The sequence below is a fragment of the Silurus meridionalis genome, chromosome 2 (assembly GCF_014805685.1).
Source record: "Silurus meridionalis isolate SWU-2019-XX chromosome 2, ASM1480568v1, whole genome shotgun sequence".
NCBI classification, from domain to species: domain Eukaryota; kingdom Metazoa; phylum Chordata; class Actinopteri; order Siluriformes; family Siluridae; genus Silurus; species Silurus meridionalis.
In genome coordinates this window covers 5119591-5142224 of record NC_060885.1, presented here as the reverse complement: position 1 = coordinate 5142224, position 22634 = coordinate 5119591, and the positions used below count along the sequence as shown (strand labels likewise).

General features: G+C 37.8%; 1 protein-coding gene across 9 annotated transcripts in view; it reads left to right on the top strand.

Annotated features, from left to right (window-relative positions):
• Positions 1-22634, top strand: part of dclk2a (doublecortin-like kinase 2a) — a 67807-nt gene that overhangs the window by 34638 nt on the left and 10535 nt on the right. For 4 of the 9 annotated variants that reach the window (XR_006928344.1, XM_046871928.1, XM_046871920.1 and 1 more), the window contains exons 4-17: positions 2991-3092; positions 3376-3432; positions 6620-6720; positions 9504-9551; positions 11415-11502; positions 13422-13527; positions 13741-13798; positions 14496-14615; positions 15427-15573; positions 16874-17007; positions 17224-17301; positions 17926-18022; positions 21496-21576; positions 21696-21809. Coding sequence is in view for 8 of the 9 variants with exons in the window: in XM_046871928.1 (XP_046727884.1) it covers positions 2991-3092; positions 3376-3432; positions 6620-6720; positions 9504-9551; positions 11415-11502; positions 13422-13527; positions 13741-13798; positions 14496-14615; positions 15427-15573; positions 16874-17007; positions 17224-17301; positions 17926-18022; positions 21496-21576; positions 21696-21809 (1331 nt within the window). In the remaining variant the exon portion in view is untranslated. The remainder of the gene's footprint in view (positions 1-2990; positions 3093-3375; positions 3433-6619; positions 6721-9503; positions 9552-11414; positions 11503-13421; positions 13528-13740; positions 13799-14495; positions 14616-15426; positions 15574-16873; positions 17008-17223; positions 17302-17925; positions 18023-21495; positions 21577-21695; positions 21810-22634) is intronic. The other 5 variants (XM_046871951.1, XM_046871943.1, XM_046871963.1 and 2 more) reach the window with 3 other exon arrangements.

Here is a 22634-nt window from a genome sequence, read left to right as displayed (position 1 = left end):
TTTTCATTGATTTCGTTCATTTAGAAAACCAAACTTCTTCTACCTACAGCTGTGCTGCTCTTCTGCTATTGTAACCCATCGCTCAAAAGATTTGACTTGTTTTTTGATGTTCTTCTGCTCACCACATTTGTAAATAGTTATCATTATTTCATCTTCCAGCTCTAACCAGTCTGGATGATCTCTTCTGACCCTAACTGAATAAACAAAACATTTCCTTTCTGTATGGTTTTTTTTTCGGTCTTTCGCACCATTTCTTTCCCCTCATTCTGATCATGATCGTATTATTGCTGCTGCATGTTTAGCTATTCAGAAAAGTGCATGAATGCAGAGGAAGAGCTGTTTATTTTCCTCTAAATTTGTTTTGTGATATTTATGAATATTCATAATTTAAAATCAAATGAACAACCTTCAATTACCAGACTGAACATTAGGTTTAGGCATAAAAAAAAATCAGTTCATGTTTGAAGGAAATACAATTTTATTTACATGGTGATATCAAAAAGTTTCGAGACTGTTCTAGATATTCCAGCCACATCTGTGTTTTTATCATTAACAGCACGTTCAGGCAAACATGAAAAATTGGTGTGAAACCGGACACAGAGACGTTTGGCATGACATACGTTTGACATACGGTGATGCTGAAACAAGTTGTTTGAGGTGTTTTTTGATGTGGCACGCGCACTTCAAGATCGTAAGAACTTTACTGGAAGATGACAAGAGATCAGCAAGAGCTTTAACGATCTCAACCCACGAAAATGTCGAAACCATTCGCCAGCCTTGTGCCTGATGATCATGGGAGAAGAGAACACATAATCTCACTTCAGCAACCAGCCTAATTGCCAGATTTGGCTCCTGCGGACTTCACCCTCTTCCCGAGGATGAATATCCGGCTCAAAGTTCGCCGTTTTGACACCATTGTGGATATCCAGAGCGAATCTCAGAAGGTGCTTAACACGCTTCGAAAAGAAGAATTCCAGAATATATTCCAGAAGTGGCATGAACTCTGGGCGTGCTGTATTCCTGTGCAATGGGACTATGCTGAGGGTGATAGTGTGTAAACCTAGATAAAGACTGTATAAGACTGTAGAAAGAACATTAAGTATAATCATATACTCCAGTAATCATGCTAGTTCTCACTCTCCAGTGTTCTGTATTGTTGAAAGATTTATGATCAAACTCTTGATGTCACCCAAATGAGGATGGGTTCCTCTTTTGAGTCTGGTTCCTCTCAAGGTTTCTTCCTCATAACATCTAAAGGAGTTTTTCCTTGCCACAGTCACCACGGCTGCTCATCAGGGATAAATACACATCATACACCTTAACTGTTAAATTCTGTAAAGCTGCTTTGAGACGATGTCTGTTGTGAAAAGCGCTATAGAAATAAACTTGACTTGACTTGACTTGATAAAGAGTACTTTCTTATAAACAGAACTAATCTTGAAACTTTTTGATACCACCTCATATTTACTTATTTGTGTTCAGGAACTAGTGATTTGAACAGTGTTTATTTGTGGACTTACACTGCACTGGCATTTTCTGCTACAAAAAAAAACTACCTTGGTATGAATTTGCCCTTGACCTTTATCACATTGTGGTATACAGAAGACAGGACACACATGCATTATAGACCTTATTTCCTTTCAGTGTCCCAAACCTCAGCAGCTAGCCATCAGGATGCTCTTCTATTCTACATCCTGTTTTTCTAAGATGATTTTATCCTGTGTAGCACTAAACACATGACAGACACTTAAAGACACACACACACACACACACACACACACACACACACACACACACACACACACACTACACACACACACACACACAGCCAATAAAGTATGTACTTCCGCCATTTGATGTCTTTGCCCTACTTATCCTCGCTGCTCCACTTTGCCAAAGTAGGACTTTTCCAAAAATAAAAGAACAAAAGGAGACAGTGGGGTTTTCTTCAGACGGTAGACTGCTGCCACTGATACTACATCATTAGGACCCAGTTTAGTTTCAGTTCCAATCTGTTGCATTCTCTAGTAAGGATATGTCTATTAATTATGAGAACGTTTACACAAATTAAAATCATGACAAATATCTAATAATAATAATAATAATAATAATAATAATAATAATAATAATAATAACATATAGTATTTATTATATAATAAAACCAATAACAGACTAAATAAACCGATACCAAAACCAAATCGATCAATAAGAGACCAAATTAACCAAGCCCAGACAGAATAAATGAATATCAGACAAATGGCAGAAAAGTAAATAAATACCAGAAAAAATAAATGAAAAAAAACCTTTCTTTCGGCTTCTCCCATTAGGGGGCGCCACAGCGGATCCTCCGCATGTTTGATTTGGCACGTTTTTACGCTGGATGTCCTTCCGAACGCAACCCTCCCCATTTATCCGGGCTTGGGACCGGCACTAAGGCTTGTGTAACCCTAATGGCTGGGGTTGGTTCCCTGACCGGATATCGAACCCGGGCCGCAGCGGTGAGAGCGCCGCATCCTAACCACTAGACCACCAGGAACCCGAAAAAAATAATAAAAATATAATAAATAAAAATAAATGAATACCAGACAAAATACATTTAGAAAATGACTCATATAAAGTGCATTGGGAAAATATTGACAGTGCTTTACTTTCTCCACATTTTTTTCACGTCACAGCCGTATTCCAAAATGGATAAAATTAATCAACAATGAGGAAATAAGGAACCATTTTTGGCATTTGTCTCATTTTTATAGCTGGTGAAAAGTTTACACAATTAAATTAATTCCTTAAATGACATTAAATACATTAAAGTGTATAAATAACTTCATATTTGCTATATCTATCTGCAGTTTAGGGAAAGACATCCAAATGGCCTCAATTTTGTATTTTATTCTAAAGTATCTTAAACACATGTTAAGTTTGTGTGTGTGTGTGTGTGTGTGTGTGTGTGTGTGTGTGTGTGTGTGTGTGTGTGTGTGTGTGTTTTGCAGAATGCCGTGTGCTAAAATCGTCCTGTACTTCCCGCTCCACCACTCCAGTGAGGTCAAGTGGCAGTAAGAGTCCAGCACGGCGCAGCAAATCTCCTGGATCAGGTCAGCAGTATCACACACACACACACACACACACACACACACACACACACACACACACACACAGTAAGGGCAAGATTGTAAGGACATTACAGCAGCGATGATGACGGGGATATTGAATCAGGTTTCGAGTGTGACGATGCGTTAATGTCTGCACTGATATGATGTGCAGTGATTGCATTAAATATGGCAGAACAAATTAGTATTTTTTAAGATTTTGGTGGTTAGGAAATCATTATTTGTTTAATTCCCTCTTTTTTGTCTATCTCTCACTCCCAATCTGCAGTGAGGAAAAGTTCTCCATACTTTTACTCCAGTGGTCAGTCTCCAGTTAAATCCCCAGGTAGGTGTTGGGAAACCCAATGAAAGTATTTATGAATTTTTCTTGGGTTTTTCCCGGTTTCACAAACTTCAAGCCAAAAAACTGAGCGACATAACATTAGACCAATGAAATTTCCAAACGGAAATGAAAAAACACACCTCACCTGTGTTCTGAGCTGCACGGCATCGGGAGAAAAAACTTTCATCTGGTGATTTTTAAACGCACGACGATGCCAAAAGATAAACTAGTTGTGAAAGGAAGGAGGAAGACAGTGAAGACTTTCTTGGTCGGCTACTGTTTAGATACAAGCCGTTGTATCACGTTGAGTCTGGGTGAAGGGAAGAGCTCGCTAACTCCAGTTGCAACAGAAATCATATAAGCACAGACAGGTTTCCAAAACTCGTGCTTTTTTATTTTTCTTGGCAACAGCGTTACGGGTTAGTCAAAGAAACTTAGAAATAAGCATCAGAAAATAATAAGGACATATTCCTCAGCCTTACACACACGCAGTAATAGCGGAAAAATACAGTTGCATGCTATTCCCAAAATACCGCTATGCTCCTAAAGGAAGCGCAACATATTTCACCCGTTTCACCGTGTGTAACGTGTCTTTCGTTAAAGCCTGTGTAAAGTACATTACAGGTGCGGCTTATTTATGTTAAAAATAAAAATATTTGTCAAATTCAGTGGGTGTGGCTTATATATGGGTGCGCTTTATAGTCCGGTAATTGCGGTAAGCAATTACAGTAATGCACTGTTTATCACGGTGGTTACGTTCCAAAAAACGGACGCGACCCCAAAAATACTATTTTATGTATACAGTACTGTACTGTATTAACATTTTACTTCATTTTATAATTAATAATTCTATTTTTATTAATAAATTGAATTATTTCAACATAAAACAATTCCCCATAGGTTTTTTGGTCTATCCTGCTATCCATGAGAGATATCAGCCAAACAAATTAGTTATGTGCCAAATGCAATTCCGCAAAAAAAACGGAGGCACGAGATTCGAACCACGGTAAAGCGGAGGATTACTGTACTTCATTTAAATGATTCACTTATACTCAGCTAGTTAAAAACTAAAGAAAGGTACTAGTTAGAAAGGTACTAACTACCTTATTTTATTCATTTCCATATTTTAGTTCAACTCAATTCAGTTTTATTTGTATGGTGGTTTTAACAATGGACAGTTTTCAAAAAGCAGCTTTACAGAAATAAATAGAGTCCAAAAATAAATTTAAAATGTATAAATTATACGTTAAGTTTATCCCTAATGAGTGAGTCAGTGGTGACTGTGGCAAGGAAAAACTCCCTGAGATGGTATGAGTAAGAATCCTTCAGATGTAACAGACTCGAAGGGAAACATTTCTTCGTCTGGGTGATTTCTAATGTCCATTCATAATGGATCCATCATTGTTGAGGTTTACAACTGTCCACCAATGGAGACTCGAGTGTAAAACTGCTCATGAGGAGTCCAGATTCATTCTCATGGTTCTTGAGTTTAACCCCCAATGGTAACTTTAGAGATCATTAGACTGAGGGGCAACAGGGACAGAACGAAACATGTATTACTTCATAAAAGTTAAAGACATTGTGCAGTATGATCAGAGTTCATTTGTACCCAGCTGGTCAATAAACTGGCAAATACGCCTCATTGTATATCAGTTTATATCAGTTTTATATGTTAATTAAAGAGCCAGATAGAATTTGTATATGGCAGGTGTTGTAACATAATTCAAGTTAGTTGTCTCAATAGGACGTTAGCTAGTGTTTTGACATCATTATTAGAAAGCTAGTAAACCATCACACCATTAATATTTGATCATTGATGTAGCTTATTAGTTTAATTTGGCTAGTTTGCCAAAGATAATTCACAATAGATAAATTTCATCACTTCTGTAGATTCATTAAGTTTATTTGACTAGAATATGCACTAGCTGGCAACCACTTCAGCTGTAGTTAATGATTTATGTATAATTTAAAATTTTGTAGGATTCATAGGAAGCTAGGGTTAAACTTTATGTTTGTATGGATCTAAGAAAAATCCATAATAACCACCCTGGCATTTACAGCAAGCAAGCAAGCAATTTGACCCTATGTGACCTTGAAGCCACCTCTAAAGAGATCTGCACATAAACTCTGGCCTCTGAGTGCAGCATTTAATCAGGCTAAGAGCATTGCAATGTGGTTCTTTCCTCCTTCAGTGTGGAGCTATTTAAAAACCGGCTTTCTGCCCACACTCTGACACACTTTTTTCTAATATAAGGCTAGCTAATGCAGCACTGACGAACTTAACGAACCCTCTGTAGCACCCAGTCAGCCTGAATGACTGCTAGTGCATGCCCACAGAGGAAATGCACATTAACTGCCAACCATTAACGCAACCAGACTGGAATAATTAGTCCTTTTTTTCTTAGAAAAAGATGACGATGAGACATTTTCAAACGACTGATAGAACAGCACGTTGTAAATTTTGAGAGATTTACTTCAATTCGATGTATTATTTATGAATGCACTGCAGATAAGTCTGGCTGAATCATCGGTGAAGCTTTTTGTCTGAAAAATGAAAATGTTCCTGTCCTCCTGATGCTATAAAGGGCAAACTTGCAAAGATGAGTCAGGTTTGCAAAAAAAATAAGTAGGTTGCCTAGGGAAATTAAGTATAGTTGGTTGCCAAGAACTATCCCAAGGCTAGAGGTATTGTCCTGTGACATGATCCTATGCAATCACATTAACTTGAATTGGGTCTGTGTCCCCAGGGATACACAGCACAGTAAATATCCCAGTGTTCCAGTTATTTGTTTTCAAGCGATGATCTTAGATCTGTAGCACACCTGCCGGACATGCTACGGTATGAGGATGAGTCAGTACTGGAATTGATGTTATAAATTTACGAATAAATTGAAACAGCTTTAAAGAGCGTGAGCCTGATATTGAGCTTTACTGTGTGATATTGTGTAGTGGAAGATCCATCAAGATTAGATGCATCCTTGTATCCTTGGTGCTCTTTCACCATGCAGTCACCATTTAGTCACCAATTCGCCTTAATGGAATCTTAAGCATTTTATTAAAGTTTCAATGAAAGTTCACAGCACAAATGCAACATTCCTCTATTTCATTCTCCATCTGTAATGCAGATATCCCTCCATCTTTCGCACTTTCTCTCATTTTCCTCTCCATTTCTCTCATTCACTCTCTTTAGTTAACGGAGTGGTTCCCAGCCTGAGTCAGATTTCCACCTCCAAATCCACCAAGTCCTCCAGCTCGTCCCCCACAAGTCCCCGCAGCATGCGCAACTTCAAGGTGAGAGCAGCATCGTCATGGCAACATCCCGGCAGTTTTTGGGATTCGTGCTGCAGAATTAGAGATGCTTTTTCCACCGTTCCAGATGTTGGGGGAGCTTTTAAAGTAGTGATTCATGCCAGGTGGACTTTTATGCACATACATTGTAAATAAGTAACATAAAAAAAATATAATGATCAAATTATATAAGAGACAATGTTCACAGCATTTCACCCCTTTGTTAGCGATGAATAGTCTTGAAAAGGAAAGAAGAAGGTGATATTAGTCACTGTACCATTTTCTCGAAATCTTATTTGCACCCCCACATCACCGCCTCTTCTCTCCACAAGCGTAGGACAGATAAATGTTATTCATTCAACCTACCAAAGCTAATAATAATCATTTAAAAGGTAATATTGTGTATTTTAAAATGGATTTTTTTTTTTGCAATTTTATGTAATAAGAGACATCTGGAGATGTAGAGAAGAGAAGGACATTTCAATTTGTACAGCAGAAAAGATCACAGAGAGTTTAAATTACGATCAGACATACATAGCAAGCAAATCTGACTCTGCTCTCTGGGTAAGAGGGATGACATACTCTCCACACTGTCAATCACAGCAACACTAGCCAATCATAGGTGACTGTGAGCTCATGTATGCTTAAGATGACTGGGTCGGAGCATCTCCCAAAGTGCAGCTCTTGTGGGATGTTCCTGGACTGCAGTGGTCAGTATCTATTTAAAGTGGTCAGAAAAAGGAACAGTGGTGAACCGGTGACAGGGTCATGGGCGGCCGAGGCTTATCGATGCACGTGGGGAGCAAAGGCTGGCGAGTGTGTTTTCCGATCCAACAGACGAGCTCCTGTAGGCCAAACTGCTGAGGAAGTTCACGCTGTTGATGCTCGACGGGTCAGAACTGTTTTGGCAGCAAAAGGGGAACAACACAATATTTAGGCAGGTGGTCATAAAGTTATGCCTGATCAGTATAACTGGTTTAAGGGCCTTGCTCAGGGGCCCAAGACTGGCAGCGAGGTGTGGCTAGGATTTAAACTCACAACCTATGGATTAAAAAGACCAATTCCAAAAGCTACCAGTTCCCAATTAGTGGTCTGTATGTTTTCTACCATGTGAAAGTCTTCATGATGAAGATATTGAATGTTATTAACCCTATTATTAGTGTTTGAAAGCCCTATTTTCTTCCTAATTCTTACTAATCGGCCAAAGCTCCTCTATCTACCAACATCTAGAGAGAGTAAAGGCTAATACAGGTTTTCTCTGCAATTACTGCTCATGGTGCATTAACCGGAAAATGCTACTTTTGCTACGTAAATAACGCTCTTATGCATAAATAATATAAATAATGCTCTTATGCATACATAAGCTCACAAGTGCCTATGATTGGCTAGCGTGGATTAAAAACACTATACAATACAATTGAAGCTACTTGTTAAAAAATGTACCAATTTAATAATAAGCTTAAAAATCAGTATTGTAAAGCTCCTACACTGATTCCCATTGATTGCAGTGTTTCTAAATTATTGGTATGAGCCAATTTATCTAAACCCATGATTTATATCTAAAAATACGGTAAGTGCTTGTGCTGACCGTATTTCTAGAAAAAGAAACACCTTCTGACGAATCAGAATGGAGAATTCTGTAGTGTTTTGGTAGAAATTGAAATAAATGAGAGAAAAAAAAAATTTGCTATATTGCCAAAAGTATTGGGTCACCTGGTCATGAGTACAGTATGTGATTTTTAAACATTGCATTCCACATTTAGTCCCAACTTGCTCTTATAATTCTCTCCACTCCTCTGGAAAGATGTTCCACTAGATTTTGGAGTGTCTTTATGGACATTTATGTTCATCAACCACAAGGGTTGTTAGGAAGTTTTTCCCATCCGGCTCGAAGGGCCGAACGTTAGGAAGTTTTTCCTATCTGGCTCGAAGGACCGAATGTTAGGAAGTTTTCCTCTCTACCTCGAAGGACCATAAAAGGATTTTCACTATCTGGCGACCCTGCTTGCCTTTTATACTCTTGATGGAGGACAGTGCACTGTGATGTCATAGGTAGCTTGTCATTGCTTGGTAAACTGTATGTCTGCCTCTAGTGGTGAAGCGTGGAAATACAACTGAATAGGAATCCTTTCTTACAAGGGTATTACAAAAGGCAGGTACTAATGTAGGTAAAGAGACCTGGGGTGCAGTCAGCGTTCACATTCATCTCTAGAGATGAGATTAGAGCTCTATAGAAGGCCACTCAAGATCTTCCTCTTTAAAGCATGTAAACCATATCTTCAAGGAGCTCACTTTGTGCACACGGGCATTGCCATGCTGGAACAGGTTTGGGTTTCCAACTTTAAGTGAATGCAAATCTAAAGACGTTCTGCCTTCAGCTTTGTGGTAACAGTTTGGAAAAGAACCACATATAGCAGGAAAGGTCGGGTGTCCCAATACTTTTGGCAATACAGTGTGTAATATATATATATATATTATGCAATGTAAAAAAAAAAACAAAAAAAAAACTAATACTACTAGTACTAATTATTAGTAAAACATTCTAATAGATAGATAGATAGATAGAAGTTTCCTGAAAGCTACATCTCCTCTATGAAAGGTGTTTTATATATGTATATATAGATTTAAAACATCTCTCACTTCTTCGGACGCCTGTGGACATCTAAGCAGTCATCCGTCTGACTATACTAAAAGTTATACTATATACTATACTTGTTTTCAAGCTATCAGATTTACTAGCTACTATTGTGCTTCTATAAATACTGTATCTTCTCACTTACTTTTAGTTTAGTTGCAACAAGCGGATGGGGGCTGCCTTCCATCTTTCTGTGAAGGTACCATGATGTTTGGAGTGTTTATTGTATATGCACCTGCAAACTAACCATAGTCATGCTTCTATCCTCTGGGCACTGAAAGAACATTTACACAATTTTCACTTCAAAAGCAAACTGTTGGTGTGTTTGATCTTTTTCTTTCTGTCTGCCTTGAAGCTAGAGAGCTAATGAAGCTTTTATATAAGCTTCCTGCACTTTACCCTTTAAAGCTCCTGTATTGTAACCTATTGCAGATGGACTAAGGGGAAAAATGTGTAAATGCTATTTCAGGATGAAACTTAAATTTAAAACCTCAATCCCAGCTCCTAAAGAATATTTGTTTGTTTGTTTGTTTGTAGGATAAACTGGGAAAAGTGATGAATCATTTATGAGCACATTAAATAATTCTAATGCAAAGATATACATGCGACTTGAAAAGAGTCATGGATCGTATTCAGGGTTGAATTAAACAGCAAGACTCGATGCAAATGCACTTCAGAAATTGTTGGTGGAATTTGTACCATTGTAATTTCCAACCTTAATTCCAGCCTTAAAAATAAGCCTCCTATTGTTGCCTTTTGTTCTTGACTATAAGTACATAAAAAAAAATCGTTCCTTCGTGCAAACAACCAATTTTATTTTTATTTTTTTTCCAGTTTATCCTATATTTTAAATCCAGCATATCTCTTCCTGAATGGATAGAATTCCTTGATTTCTTGCATTGCTGCTATTTGCTCTATGGCTGATGTAGTTTTAGGCTTTGCATCTTCTCATTTAAATACAGGTCACTAGAGACATCATAAAATTCACAATTTCACTGCTATTTGCTTAAAGAAATGCAATTGCATATTTTCATAGAAACAGAAATTATTAAAGCATGCGTAATGAGAGCACGTTCATGAAGATCACATGTTTGTAGCAGATTTTTACTGATTACGTTTTTTGAAATTAGTTTTTGCAGTAGTGATTTATATATAACTTTTATATAGAAGAAGCAATATTCCAGAAAGTTAATACGGATAGTATGATGATTTTTTTTTTTTGTGAAATTAAGCACAACAGCAACAGAATGGTGTGAAGAAGTGAAAAAAAATGAGCCTGGGGTCTGGACGGGTGGGTCGAATACTAGAGTTGTATGGAGAGCACTGAGTCTCACATTAGAATATCGATCCTACCTGGGATTTAAAAATATATATTTATTTAATGTGAATTAGGAACTATTGCTAATTTCTTTAGAAATAATGTTAAGTGGAAGCTCAATGGTTAAGGATGGATACTGGTAGGTCTGGTGTAAAGATCTGCACTCCTGCACCTGATATGATCACATAAACATTTTACATGCGTTGGAGTAAAAGATCTCTTGCTATAGAGCTCTGACGTCAACCCTATTGAACACCTTTTTAAATGAACGTGAATGCAGACTGCACCCCAGGCCTCCTCACCTTCTCACCTACATCTGTATCTGACTTTACTAACACCCTTATGGCTGAATAAACACAAATCACCAGAAACACACTCCAAATCTGGTGGAACATCTTCCCAGAAGAGTGAAGGGAATAATAAGCTGATTTCTTTCTAGCCCAGATTGTAGATTTAAGCATCTTATCAGTGATGGACATGCCAAATGATTACACAGAGGGACACGCCCTCTCAATTGGATCCCTGTTTACACTATAAAGTTGAAACTGACCATATTCAGAACTTTAAACATAGAAATAAATAAGTGTGTTTAATATTGTCATTTTTATGGGTTGTTCGCTTCCCATCTAACGCATATGATTATAAGAAATAATCGGAATAATCCATCCCAGCTCATCACCATCCTCAGCTTAAGATAACAAGCTTGTTAAGACACTACGAGTTTTAACGTCATTTCTCTTACAGATTCCGACCCATCAATCGTCTGCTTCGAATGTAAGTGTCTCCTCTGAGCAGCATCAGCCTCAACACATTGACAACACCAGCTCTGAGGGTAAGAGTACGTTTTTGCAAATTAGTTCTTAGCTCTCATACAAATGATCCTCCTTCTCAGAGTGTCGTGTCAAACTGTATTGTTTTCTCTCAGCCTCCTTTAGTTTTTTTGGTGTTTGATTTAGATTTTTACGTCTTCTCGTCTGAGTAGTGGAGGATTTACAACAAATGTAAATAAAATCAGAATACAATGATTTGCAAATCTTTATTTTTATATAAACAGTATATATAGTGAGAAAAATAAGTATTTGAACACCCTGCTATTTTGCAAGTTCTCCCACTTAGAAATCATGGAGGGGTCTGAAATTGTCATCGTAGGTGCATGTCCACTGTGAGAGACATAATCTAAAAAGAAAATCCAGAAATCACAATGTATGATTTTTTAACTATTTATTTGTATGATACAGCTGCAAATAAGTATTTGAACACCTGTCTATCAGCTAGAATTCTGACCCTCAAAGACCTGTTAGTCTGCCTTTAAAATGTCCACCTCCACTACATTTATTATCCTAAATTAGATGCACCTGTTTGAGGTCGTTAGCTGCATAAAGATACCTGTCCACCCCATACAATCAGTAAGAATCCAACTACTAACATGGCCAAGACCAAAGAGCTGTCCAAAGACACTAGAGACAAAATTGTACACCTCCACAAGGCTGGAAAGGGCTACGGGAAATTGCCAAGCAGCTTGGTGAAAAAGGTCCACTGTTGGAGCAATCATTAGAAAATGGAAGAAGCTAAACATGACTGTCAATCTCCTCGGACTGGGGCTCCATGCAAGATCTCACCGTGGGGTCTCAATGATCCTAAGGAAGGTGAGAAATCAGCCCAGAACTACACGGGAGGAGCTGGTCAATGACCTGAAAAGAGCTGGGACCACCGTTTCCAAGGTTACTGTTGGTAATACACTAAGACGTCACGGTTTGAAATCATGCATGGCACGGAAGGTTCCCCTGCTTAAACCAGCACATGTCCAGGCACGTCTTAAGTTTGCCAATGACCATTTGGATGATCCAGAGGAGTCATGGGAGAAAGTCATGTGGTCAGATGAGACCAAAATAGAACTTTTGGGTCATAATTCCACTAAACGTTTTTGGAGGAAGAAGAATGATGAGTACTATCCCAAGAACACCATCCCTACTGTGAAGCATGGGGGTGGTAGCATCATGCTTTGGGGTTTTTTTCTGCACATGGGACAGGGCGACTGCACTGTATTAAGGAGAGGATGACCGGGGCCATGTATTGCGAGATTTTGGGGAACAACCTCCTTCCCTCAGTTAGAGCATTGAAGATGGGTCGAGGCTGGGTCTTCCAACATGACAATGACCCGAAGCACACAGCCAGGATAACCAAGCAGTGGCTCTGTAAGAAGCATATAAAGGTTCTGGCATGGCCTAGCCAATCCCCAGACCTAAACTCAGTAGAGAATCTTTGGAGGGAGCTCAAACTCCGTGTTTCTCAGCGACAGGACAGAAACCTGACTGATCTAGAGAAGATCTGTGTGGAGGAGGCCAAAATCCCTCCTGCAGTGTGTGCAAACCTGGTGAAAAACTACAGGAAATGTTTGACCTCTGTAATTGCAAACAAAGGCTACTGTACCAAATATTAACATTGACTTTCTCAGGTGTTCAAATTCTTATTTGCAGCTGTATCATACAAATAAATAGTTAAAAAATCATATATTGTGATTTCTGGATTTTTTTTTTAGATTATGTCTCTCACAGTGGACATGCACCTACGATGACAATTTCAGACCCCTCCATGATTTCTAAGTGGGAGAACTTGCAAAATAGCAGGGTGTTTAAATACTTATTTTCCTCACTGTATATATATATATATATATATATATATATATATATATATATATATATATATATATATATATATATATATATATATTTTTTTTTTATTCTCCTGCAGTTAATGGAAACAGAAATCCTACAGCTTCAGCCATCATGGAGAAGTACATTGTGGGAAAGGTTATCGGTGATGGGAATTTCGCAGTGGTGAAGGAATGCGTTGAACGGTAACTGATGACGTATTACAAGTTTAAAAGGAACTTGTGTTTCCTGTCTCTCTCTTGACTCCTCTATCGATGACATTTTTTAAGCATTTATGAAGGAGTTTGGAGCATTTTGAGACATATGACTGATTATTTATTAACCATAACTATTCATAATTTTCAGATGGATAGTTGTATTTATGAGTGATATGAGTTTTAATTTATTTTGCTCCTCAGGTCGACTGGAAAGGAGTTTGCCTTAAAGATCATTGATAAGAATAAATGCCGGGGCAAAGTGAGTCAAAAGCTTCACACCTCCTGGGTTTTCATTTGTAATGTTTAATGGAAGAGGTCTTTACACTATTTTTTTTTACTAAACAAAGAAACAAAAATAAGTATAAATGTCAAATTTATCTCAGTGGTCCCCTATGGTTCTTTTACACATACACATTCATTTGAAACCGGACAAAGAGTAACTCACCAAAATCTGATAGTTGGCGAGAAGCTGCGAGTGGCGCGAAAGTTCGGAGTAACATTTCAACATTTTCGAAACATTTCAGAGACTGTACTCATTAATTACATAAAAATGTTTGAAAATTTTTTTATTATTGTATAAATTTTTGTTTTGTTTTTATATTTTTTAATAATAGGTTTTAATTTTGCCTTTTTTAAATTGTTTTTTTTTATATTTTTGAATAAAAAAGGTCAAACAGAGATGTGCGCTGCATTAATCGTTGCGATTTAATAAAATTTGTGACGTTAAAATGAATTTGCGTTATTAATTATTATTATTATACATACCAGAAGTTTAATGTCGAATTAGCATTATTTAACTGCCACCTGCATCACATCATTCAGTTGAATGTTTTTAATTTGAAAGTTTCCTCAGTGTTTATCATTTTAAAGGAAGAAGCTGTTTTTGTGATTTTTGTGAAGTTTTTACCTGAACTTTGAAGCATGTGACTTGATTGACGTGCTTCGTGTACACTCAGGAGCACCTGATTGAGAGCGAGGTGGCTGTACTAAGGAGGGTCAAACACCCTAACATTATAATGCTGGTGGAGGAAGTGGACACATCCTCCGAGCTCTATCTCGTCATGGAGCTGGTGAAGGTAAACTGGTCTTAGCCATTGCTAATTATATTATAGGGGTTTTAACGGTACACATATCCGTATTAAATTCCTTTTAAAGTGTGGAACATAGTTAATATCTGAGTTCCCTCAGGAATGTATTAAGTGGCGGACCGCATTTTGTTTATTATTATCAAAATTGAAAACAACAATGCCAAGGGTATAAAAAAGAAATTCGAGTTAGCGCAGTGTCATTGTCGATACTCACTCCGTGCAGGAAATACGATTTGTTTTGCGCATGCATGAAAACGCTAAAGAATTCATAGTGCTAGCGTTAGCCGATAACCAGAAAGTGGCTAGCGCTAGCACTATGGAATCTTTACCATTTTGTGTACAGCTTTAAGAATTTCTTTTAAATGGAGAAAATCCTGACAATTACGCATATCAAGGGAGTGAATAAATAAAGGATGCAAGGAATGAAGAAGTTTGCTATTTACATATGTTAATAAAGTGCATTGATTAAAAAAGACAAACAATTTTATGTGAATTTTACGTGAATTTTGTTACACCCCTAATTTACATTTACGTGTGTGTGTGTGTGTGTGTGTGCTCCGTATATTTTGAAATAACACCACCACCTCATTTTTTTAATAGTTTAATGGTTTATTAGTCCTCGAGAATAAGCTGTTACCCTCAACTCAATTATTATATATTAGCAGTATTATTATTAGCATGTGCTATGCTAATCAGACAGGAGATTTTAGCATCACTGTGGTATAAAGTGTTGTTATTCATGTTATTAGCGCTGCGAGGTGCTTAAGCAACAGACAACGACATGATCTTCTCTCTGCAGGGTGGAGATCTGTTCGACGCCATCACGTCTTCGATGAAGTACACCGAGAAAGATGCGAGTTCCATGGTGTACAACCTGGCCGCCGCTCTTAAATACCTACACAGGATGAACATCGTCCACCGGGACATCAAACCCGAAAATCTGCTGGTACCTCACACATTTACATTTATTCTGTTCAGCAGATACTCGCTATGCAGAGCGACTTACAATGATATAATTTATACAAATGAGCAGTCAAAGGTTTAAGAGCTTTGTTCAAGGGCCCAGAAGTGCTAGTTTAGTGATGCTGGGATTTGATTTCATGACCTTCTGAATAAAAAACCAACACACAGCTACAACCTCTAACTGTAGCAAGATCTCTTTAAATCAGATATCATATATCTCTTATTACAAAACATAAAATGTATTATTATTTTTTATTATCTTTCATAATTATTAATAATATTGTATTATTATTATTGTTATTATTATTATTATTAATAACAATATTATTATCAACATTTGTAAATGCATTTTAATAAAATGCCTGCTTATTTAAACAATATATAAAATAATATTTTCTAATATTTTCCAACAATAAAATTAAATAATTTATATAATACACTTTTTTTTATTATTTTGATTATATTGAATAATCGATTAAATTGACCCAAAGTAAATTGATTAAATAAAATTAAATGAACTGAAACATTTAATAGTTTACATTTGTTAAACCCCATTTGTATAATACATAAAATGTGTGTGTTTTACATTTAATATACATTTTTCTAAAGATATGATCTACTTAACTGTTCTACTTATTTCAGCAAACTTTAACAAATGTCTTCATTCCTTCCATCCTTTATTCATTCACTCCTTCGATATGCAGAATTGTCAGGTTTTTCTCCTTTTATGAGAAATTATTAAAGTAAATGCTAAAAGATCCGCTAGCATTAGCGATGGTGGGAATGACAGCGTCATATTATGTGTTGCTGTAAAGCAGCATTCTAAACACTGGTGACTGTTTTATCTAAACTATTGCTGTAATCATTTAGACTGACATCTAAATACGTCTGTTTGATTGGATGGGGTGCCCTTATCCGAGATCGCAATCCGCATCTGTAGCAAACTGCACAAACTCAAATATATTTGTGTGAATTTAATAGTCGTTTTTTTATCTAGTAATTACAGAAATAGTAAAACGTTTTTTATTATTGACATTTATTCTCGCTGTCCGTGATGCAGTGGTCTGTTCAAGATTAAGCTTACCTCTGTTCAGTAGCAGGAAGACTCAGAATGGAAAAACTGTATTCTGGGAGTTGGAGTCCATGTCAGCCATATTTGGAGGCCATGGAGGCTCTCTGGTTGCTGGGAACTGGCTGAGATCTGACAAAGAGGATTTTAGAAACAGTTCTAACAGCTCGTAGATGTTTATGATTTTTTTGCCATGTGTGTGTGTTTGGTGCAGGTGTGTGAATATCCGGACGGCACTAAATCTCTGAAGCTGGGGGACTTTGGTTTGGCGACAGTGGTGGAAGGGCTTCTGTACACCGTGTGTGGGACGCCGACGTACGTCGCCCCGGAGATCATAGCAGAATTGGGGTACATCACTTTTTTACCGCCTTGTGTTTTTTTTTATTTAAAAAAGAAAACCAAGAGCCATGTGTCTGGCTGATTTACATATAATTAGATCACACAATTTACACGATTCTTACTAATTGTGGCCTAATTGTAAGCAATGTTAATACATAACGGAGGATTAAAGCTGTCATACTAAAGTTACTGATACAGATGTGATTTTTTTGCTTTGGCACTCAGTTACGGTATAAAAGTGGACATTTGGGCAGCAGGTGTGATTACATACATCCTGCTGTGCGGCTTCCCACCTTTCCGGAGGTAAAGTACAATCCCCCATACACACACACACACACACACACACACACACACACACACACACACACACACACAAACTTTAGAGTGGCTCTAAAGTGTGATAAGACACCATCATAACGATACAGTACTATCCACATCATGTATCATACAATGCAAATGTACAGACGTGCTGTATACAGCACATCTGTATGTAAAGACATACAGATGTGTTGTACACTACAGATATAGAGATGTGTTGTACACAACAAATATACAGATGTGTTGTACATTTAGATAAACTGATGTGCCAGATGTGCCACACACACACATACACACTTCAAACAGTCATACTGCAGTGAGATGAAAACACGCAGTACACTTTCACACACAAGGAGGCCACATGCAGGGTCGTCTAAAGGTCAACTATTGTTTTTGGGACATTTATGCAACGCTGTAGGCGGGACATTCCTGTCTTCATAGTGTTCACGATGACCTTTATTATGATCATCTTAACATCTGGATTTCTGCTATATTATAAGGACATGTCAGTAATTATCATGTATTAATGTTATGTATTAATGAATGTGTGTGTGTGTGTGTGTGTGTGTGTGTGTGTGTGTGTGTGTGTGTGTGTGTGTGTGTGTACAGTGAGAATAATGTGCAGGAGGAGCTGTTCGATCAGATCCTGCAGGGCCACCTGGATTTTCCTTCTCCCTACTGGGACAACATTACGGACTCGGCTAAGGTAGGTGAGACGCCCTTTTGTCTGTCTTTACCTGTCACATGTAGTAGAGTGGTATCTCAGTGGTTAAGGTGCTGGGTTACTGATCGGAAGGTTGAGGGTTCAAGCCCCAGTATCGCCAAGCTGCTACTTGAGCAAGGCCCTTAACCATCTGTGTTCCAGGGGCACCATATCATGGACTACCGAGCGTTTTGACCCCAGCTTCTAAACAAGCTGGGATATGTGAAGAACAAATTTCCCTGTACTGTAATGTAAATGTGACAAATAAAGACTATTCTATTTATCATCTCTTATTTATTGAACACCTTTGAGATGAATGTGAACGCTGACTGCACCCCAGGCTTCTTTACCTCACATACACCAGTCCCTGACTTTACTAACACCCTTGTGTCTGAATGAATCTCACACAAATCTCATAATCAAAATGTGGTGATAAAAATGAATAAGATGTTCTTTAAAAGTGTAAATTTGTTCCTGATGAGCGAGCCGGTGGTGACTGTGGTGAAGGTAAAACTCCCTGAAATGACATAAGGAAGAAACCTTGAGAGGAACCGGACTCAAGAGGGAACCCGTCCTCATCTGGTTTGCACTGAATGTATATTTATTACAGATAAACAATGTTGTGGTGTGCAGTAATGGTAATCAGAAGCAAACTGTAGTCCTGAGTCAGTATAGCAGACTGTTGACATTAACTACAGTCCAAATCCATCCTCAAAGTTCCTGTTCTTACTCCGGAATTTCATGGATCCCCAGGGCGTTGATAAGAAACCATTCCCAGCAGTGGCCTCCAATCAAAGAGAACACTATACAGAGGCAGGCCAAGAGGAAGTGGGAAGATTCAAGGAGGGAAGAGGGGCAGGAACAGTGGTCACTGGAACCTCAGGAGCATGTTTAACTAGAAAGAGAGAGAGAGCGAGAGAGAGAGAGAGAGAGAGAGAGAGAGAGAGAGAGGAGGGGTGACAGGGAGAGAAGGATATGGATTATTATGTGTCCTTAATGTTGTATGAAAGTTAAGGACACTGTGCATTTGGGGACTCTGGCAAGACTCGCTATGCAAACCTAAATGAACGTGTGAGAGTGAGGGGACGATACAAATATCCCAGTTCACCAAACACTCTGTATGCATGATACCTCCAGATCTGCTCCTTTACCTAAGAAAAATCTACTGATAAATGACTTGACTATATAAATATGTTTTCAGCCCTGACTTGAACACTGAGACTGTGTCTGAATCCCGAACACTGATTGGAAGGCTGTTCCATAACTGTGCGGTTTATAAAAGAAAGATCTGCTGCCTGCTGTAGTCTCCATTATTTGAGGTACCAACAAATAGCCTGCACCTTTTAATCTAAGTAGGTGTTGAGGATACTGGTACAGAAGTTCACTCAGATACTGCGGCGCGAGTTCGTTAAGTGCTTATACGTCAGTAGTAGTATTTTATAATCAATGCGGGATTTAATTGAGAGCAGTGAAGATGATTAAAACAGGGGTGATGTGGTCATATTTTCTAGATCTAGTGAGGACTCTTGCTGCTGCATTCTGAAGTAACTGAAGCTTATTTATGCAGTTACTCGAACTCAGACAGTAAAGCGTTACAGTAGTCTAATCTAGATGTAACAAAAACATGAACTAGTTTTTCTACATCCTGTAACATAATATTTCTAATTTTAGCAATATTTCCAAGGTGAAAGAAGGCGATCCTGGTGATATTATTCACGTGAGCCTCAAAGGAAAGACTCGGGTCAATAATCACACCAAGGTCTTTGACTGCTGTACACACTGAGACAGAAACACCATCCAAAGATTCTACAGAATCAGAAAGTTTACTGCATGTGGTGCATGCTGCATGTGGTCCTGGTAAAAGTACTTCCATCTTATCTGAGTTGAGCAAAAGGAAGTTATCAAGCATCCACTGTCTAATGTCCTTTACACACTCCTCAACATTGTTAAGCTGATCTCTTTTATCTGGCTTTGCTGAAATATACCGCTGTGTATCATCAGCATAGCAATGGAAGCGAATACCATGTTTATGTATAATTTCACCCAGAACAAGCAGAAATAAAGAGAAAAGCAGTGGGCCTAACACAGATCCTTGCGGAACACCAAACTTTACCTCAGAGAGTGTGGAGAACTCACCATTTACATCAACAAACTGATACCGATCAGTCAGATAAGACCTGAGCCAGGAGAGAGCTGTTCCCTTTATTTCAACAACGTTCTCAAGTCTAGCAAGCAGGATAGTGTGATCAATAGTGTCAGAAGCTGCATTTAGGTCAAGCAAAACAAGTAAAGAGACAAATCCCTGATCAGAGGCCAATAATAGGTCATTTACCATCTTAACTAGCGCCGTCTCTGTGCTATGATGAGGCCGAAAACCTGACTGATACATTTCAAAATTTCAATTCCTAAATAAATGTGAGCAGAACTCACATTTTATAAAATCTTGGAGATAAAGGGGAGGTTCGAACATTTTGTCCATATAGTGTCCATACAGATGTGCTGTATAAGAGAGATGTACAGATGTTCTGTATACTACAGATGTACAGATGTGCTGTATAAGAGAGATGTACAGATGTTCTGTATACTACAGATGTACAGATGTGCTGTATACTACAGATGTACAGATGTGCTGTATAAGAGAGATGTACAGATGTTCTGTATACTACAAATGTACAGATGTGCTGTACAAGAGAGATGTACAGATGTTCTGTATACTACAAATGTACAGATGTGCTGTATAAGAGAGATGTACAGATGTTCTGTATACTACAGATGTACAGATGTTTTGTGTATGACAGATGTGAACCTTAAGTCTCTATTCCTTACTCTTCCTCTCTCTCTCTCTCTCTCTCTCTCTCTCTCTCTCTCTCTCTCTCTCTCTCTCTCTCTCTTACACATACACACACACTCCCACACATACACACTTCATTCTGCTCTCTTTTTTGTGGTGAAAAAAATTGTTAGCAATCGGAGAGTAAGGCTTTGTAAAGTCACGGGACAAAGTCTCAGTGAACAAATACTTCACAATTCTACTTGTGAATGAGAGTGTGTGTGAGAATCACTGACGCCACAGGCTGTTTGTTTTCACACGCAAGACTGCGCACTGCATGAAGAGCGCTATATTCTATTTATTATTTAGAATAAAAAATGTATTCATTATATAATTTATTTATTAATAAATATATTCACAGTTCATTTAGCACATTTACACGATTCAGTCAGTTTTATATTTTATTTTTGTGATAAAGTTTAGTATTATTTTACATTTTACATTATTTTAGTGTTTTTTTTTTTTTTTGTCCACTATCCGTTTTTCAGTTGTTTAATCAGTTATCGGCAAGTACGACCCAAAGTAGCTATCAGTATCAGTGAAATCCACTATATGTCGATCTCTAGTGTTCAGCATATGGTGTTTGTCCGAGCTGCTGAATGTTAACACTTTGCGTATTCGATTTGTCACATGACTCATTTGGCAGGAGCTGATTGGCCAGATGCTTCAAGTGAACTCTGAGAGGAGGTACTCAGCTGAAGACATTTTGTGTCACCCCTGGGTCACGGTAAGTGTCTGTGTGTGTGTGTGTGTGTGTGTGTGTGTGTGTGTGTGTGTGAGGTGATATTACACATTACAATGCAATTCAAATTGCGTTTGATGTAAACGTAATGTTGCATGTATCAGGATGAAGCTGCAGTGGACAACAACATGAAGACAGAGGTGACGGGGAAGCTAAAGAAGCACTTCACCTCCGCGCATAAAGAGGGCAACACCACCGCCGGAGTGTCTGTTATAATGGTAAGGACAAACACACACAAGCACATACACACATACACAATACACAATGCATACACATACATAATACCAATACAAACACAATACGCAATACATACGCACATACACAATACGCAATACATACAAATACACAATACCAATACATGTAGACATACACAATACACATACTGTACACACATACACAATACAAATACATATACACATACACAATACACAATACCAATACATAAACACATACACAATATATACACATACACAATAAACATACATATACACAATACATAAACACATACTAATACATACACTCATACACAATACATACACACATGCACAATACACATACTGTACACACATACACAATACCAATACATACACACATACACAATACATAATACATACAAATACACAATACCAATACATGTAGACATACACAATACACATACTGTACACACATACACAATACAAATACATGTACACATACACAATACACAATACATAAACACATACCAATACATACACACATACACAATACATACACACATGCACAATACACATACTGTACACACATACACAATACAAATACATACACACATACACAATACACAATACATACACACATAAATACAGACAAGGTAGACCTGAATAAATATTTGAAACCCAATCACCCATAAAAAATATACAGGCAATCAAGCTGCAATGCATCAGGACAGATTACTGTGTCGTAAATACAATGTATATTTTTCTAAATCTATTTTTAAGTATATGTTCCTTTTGATTGCAGGGAAACTTGTGTGTGTGAGTGGTAGAGTTTGTCCTCCCCTGTCCTAT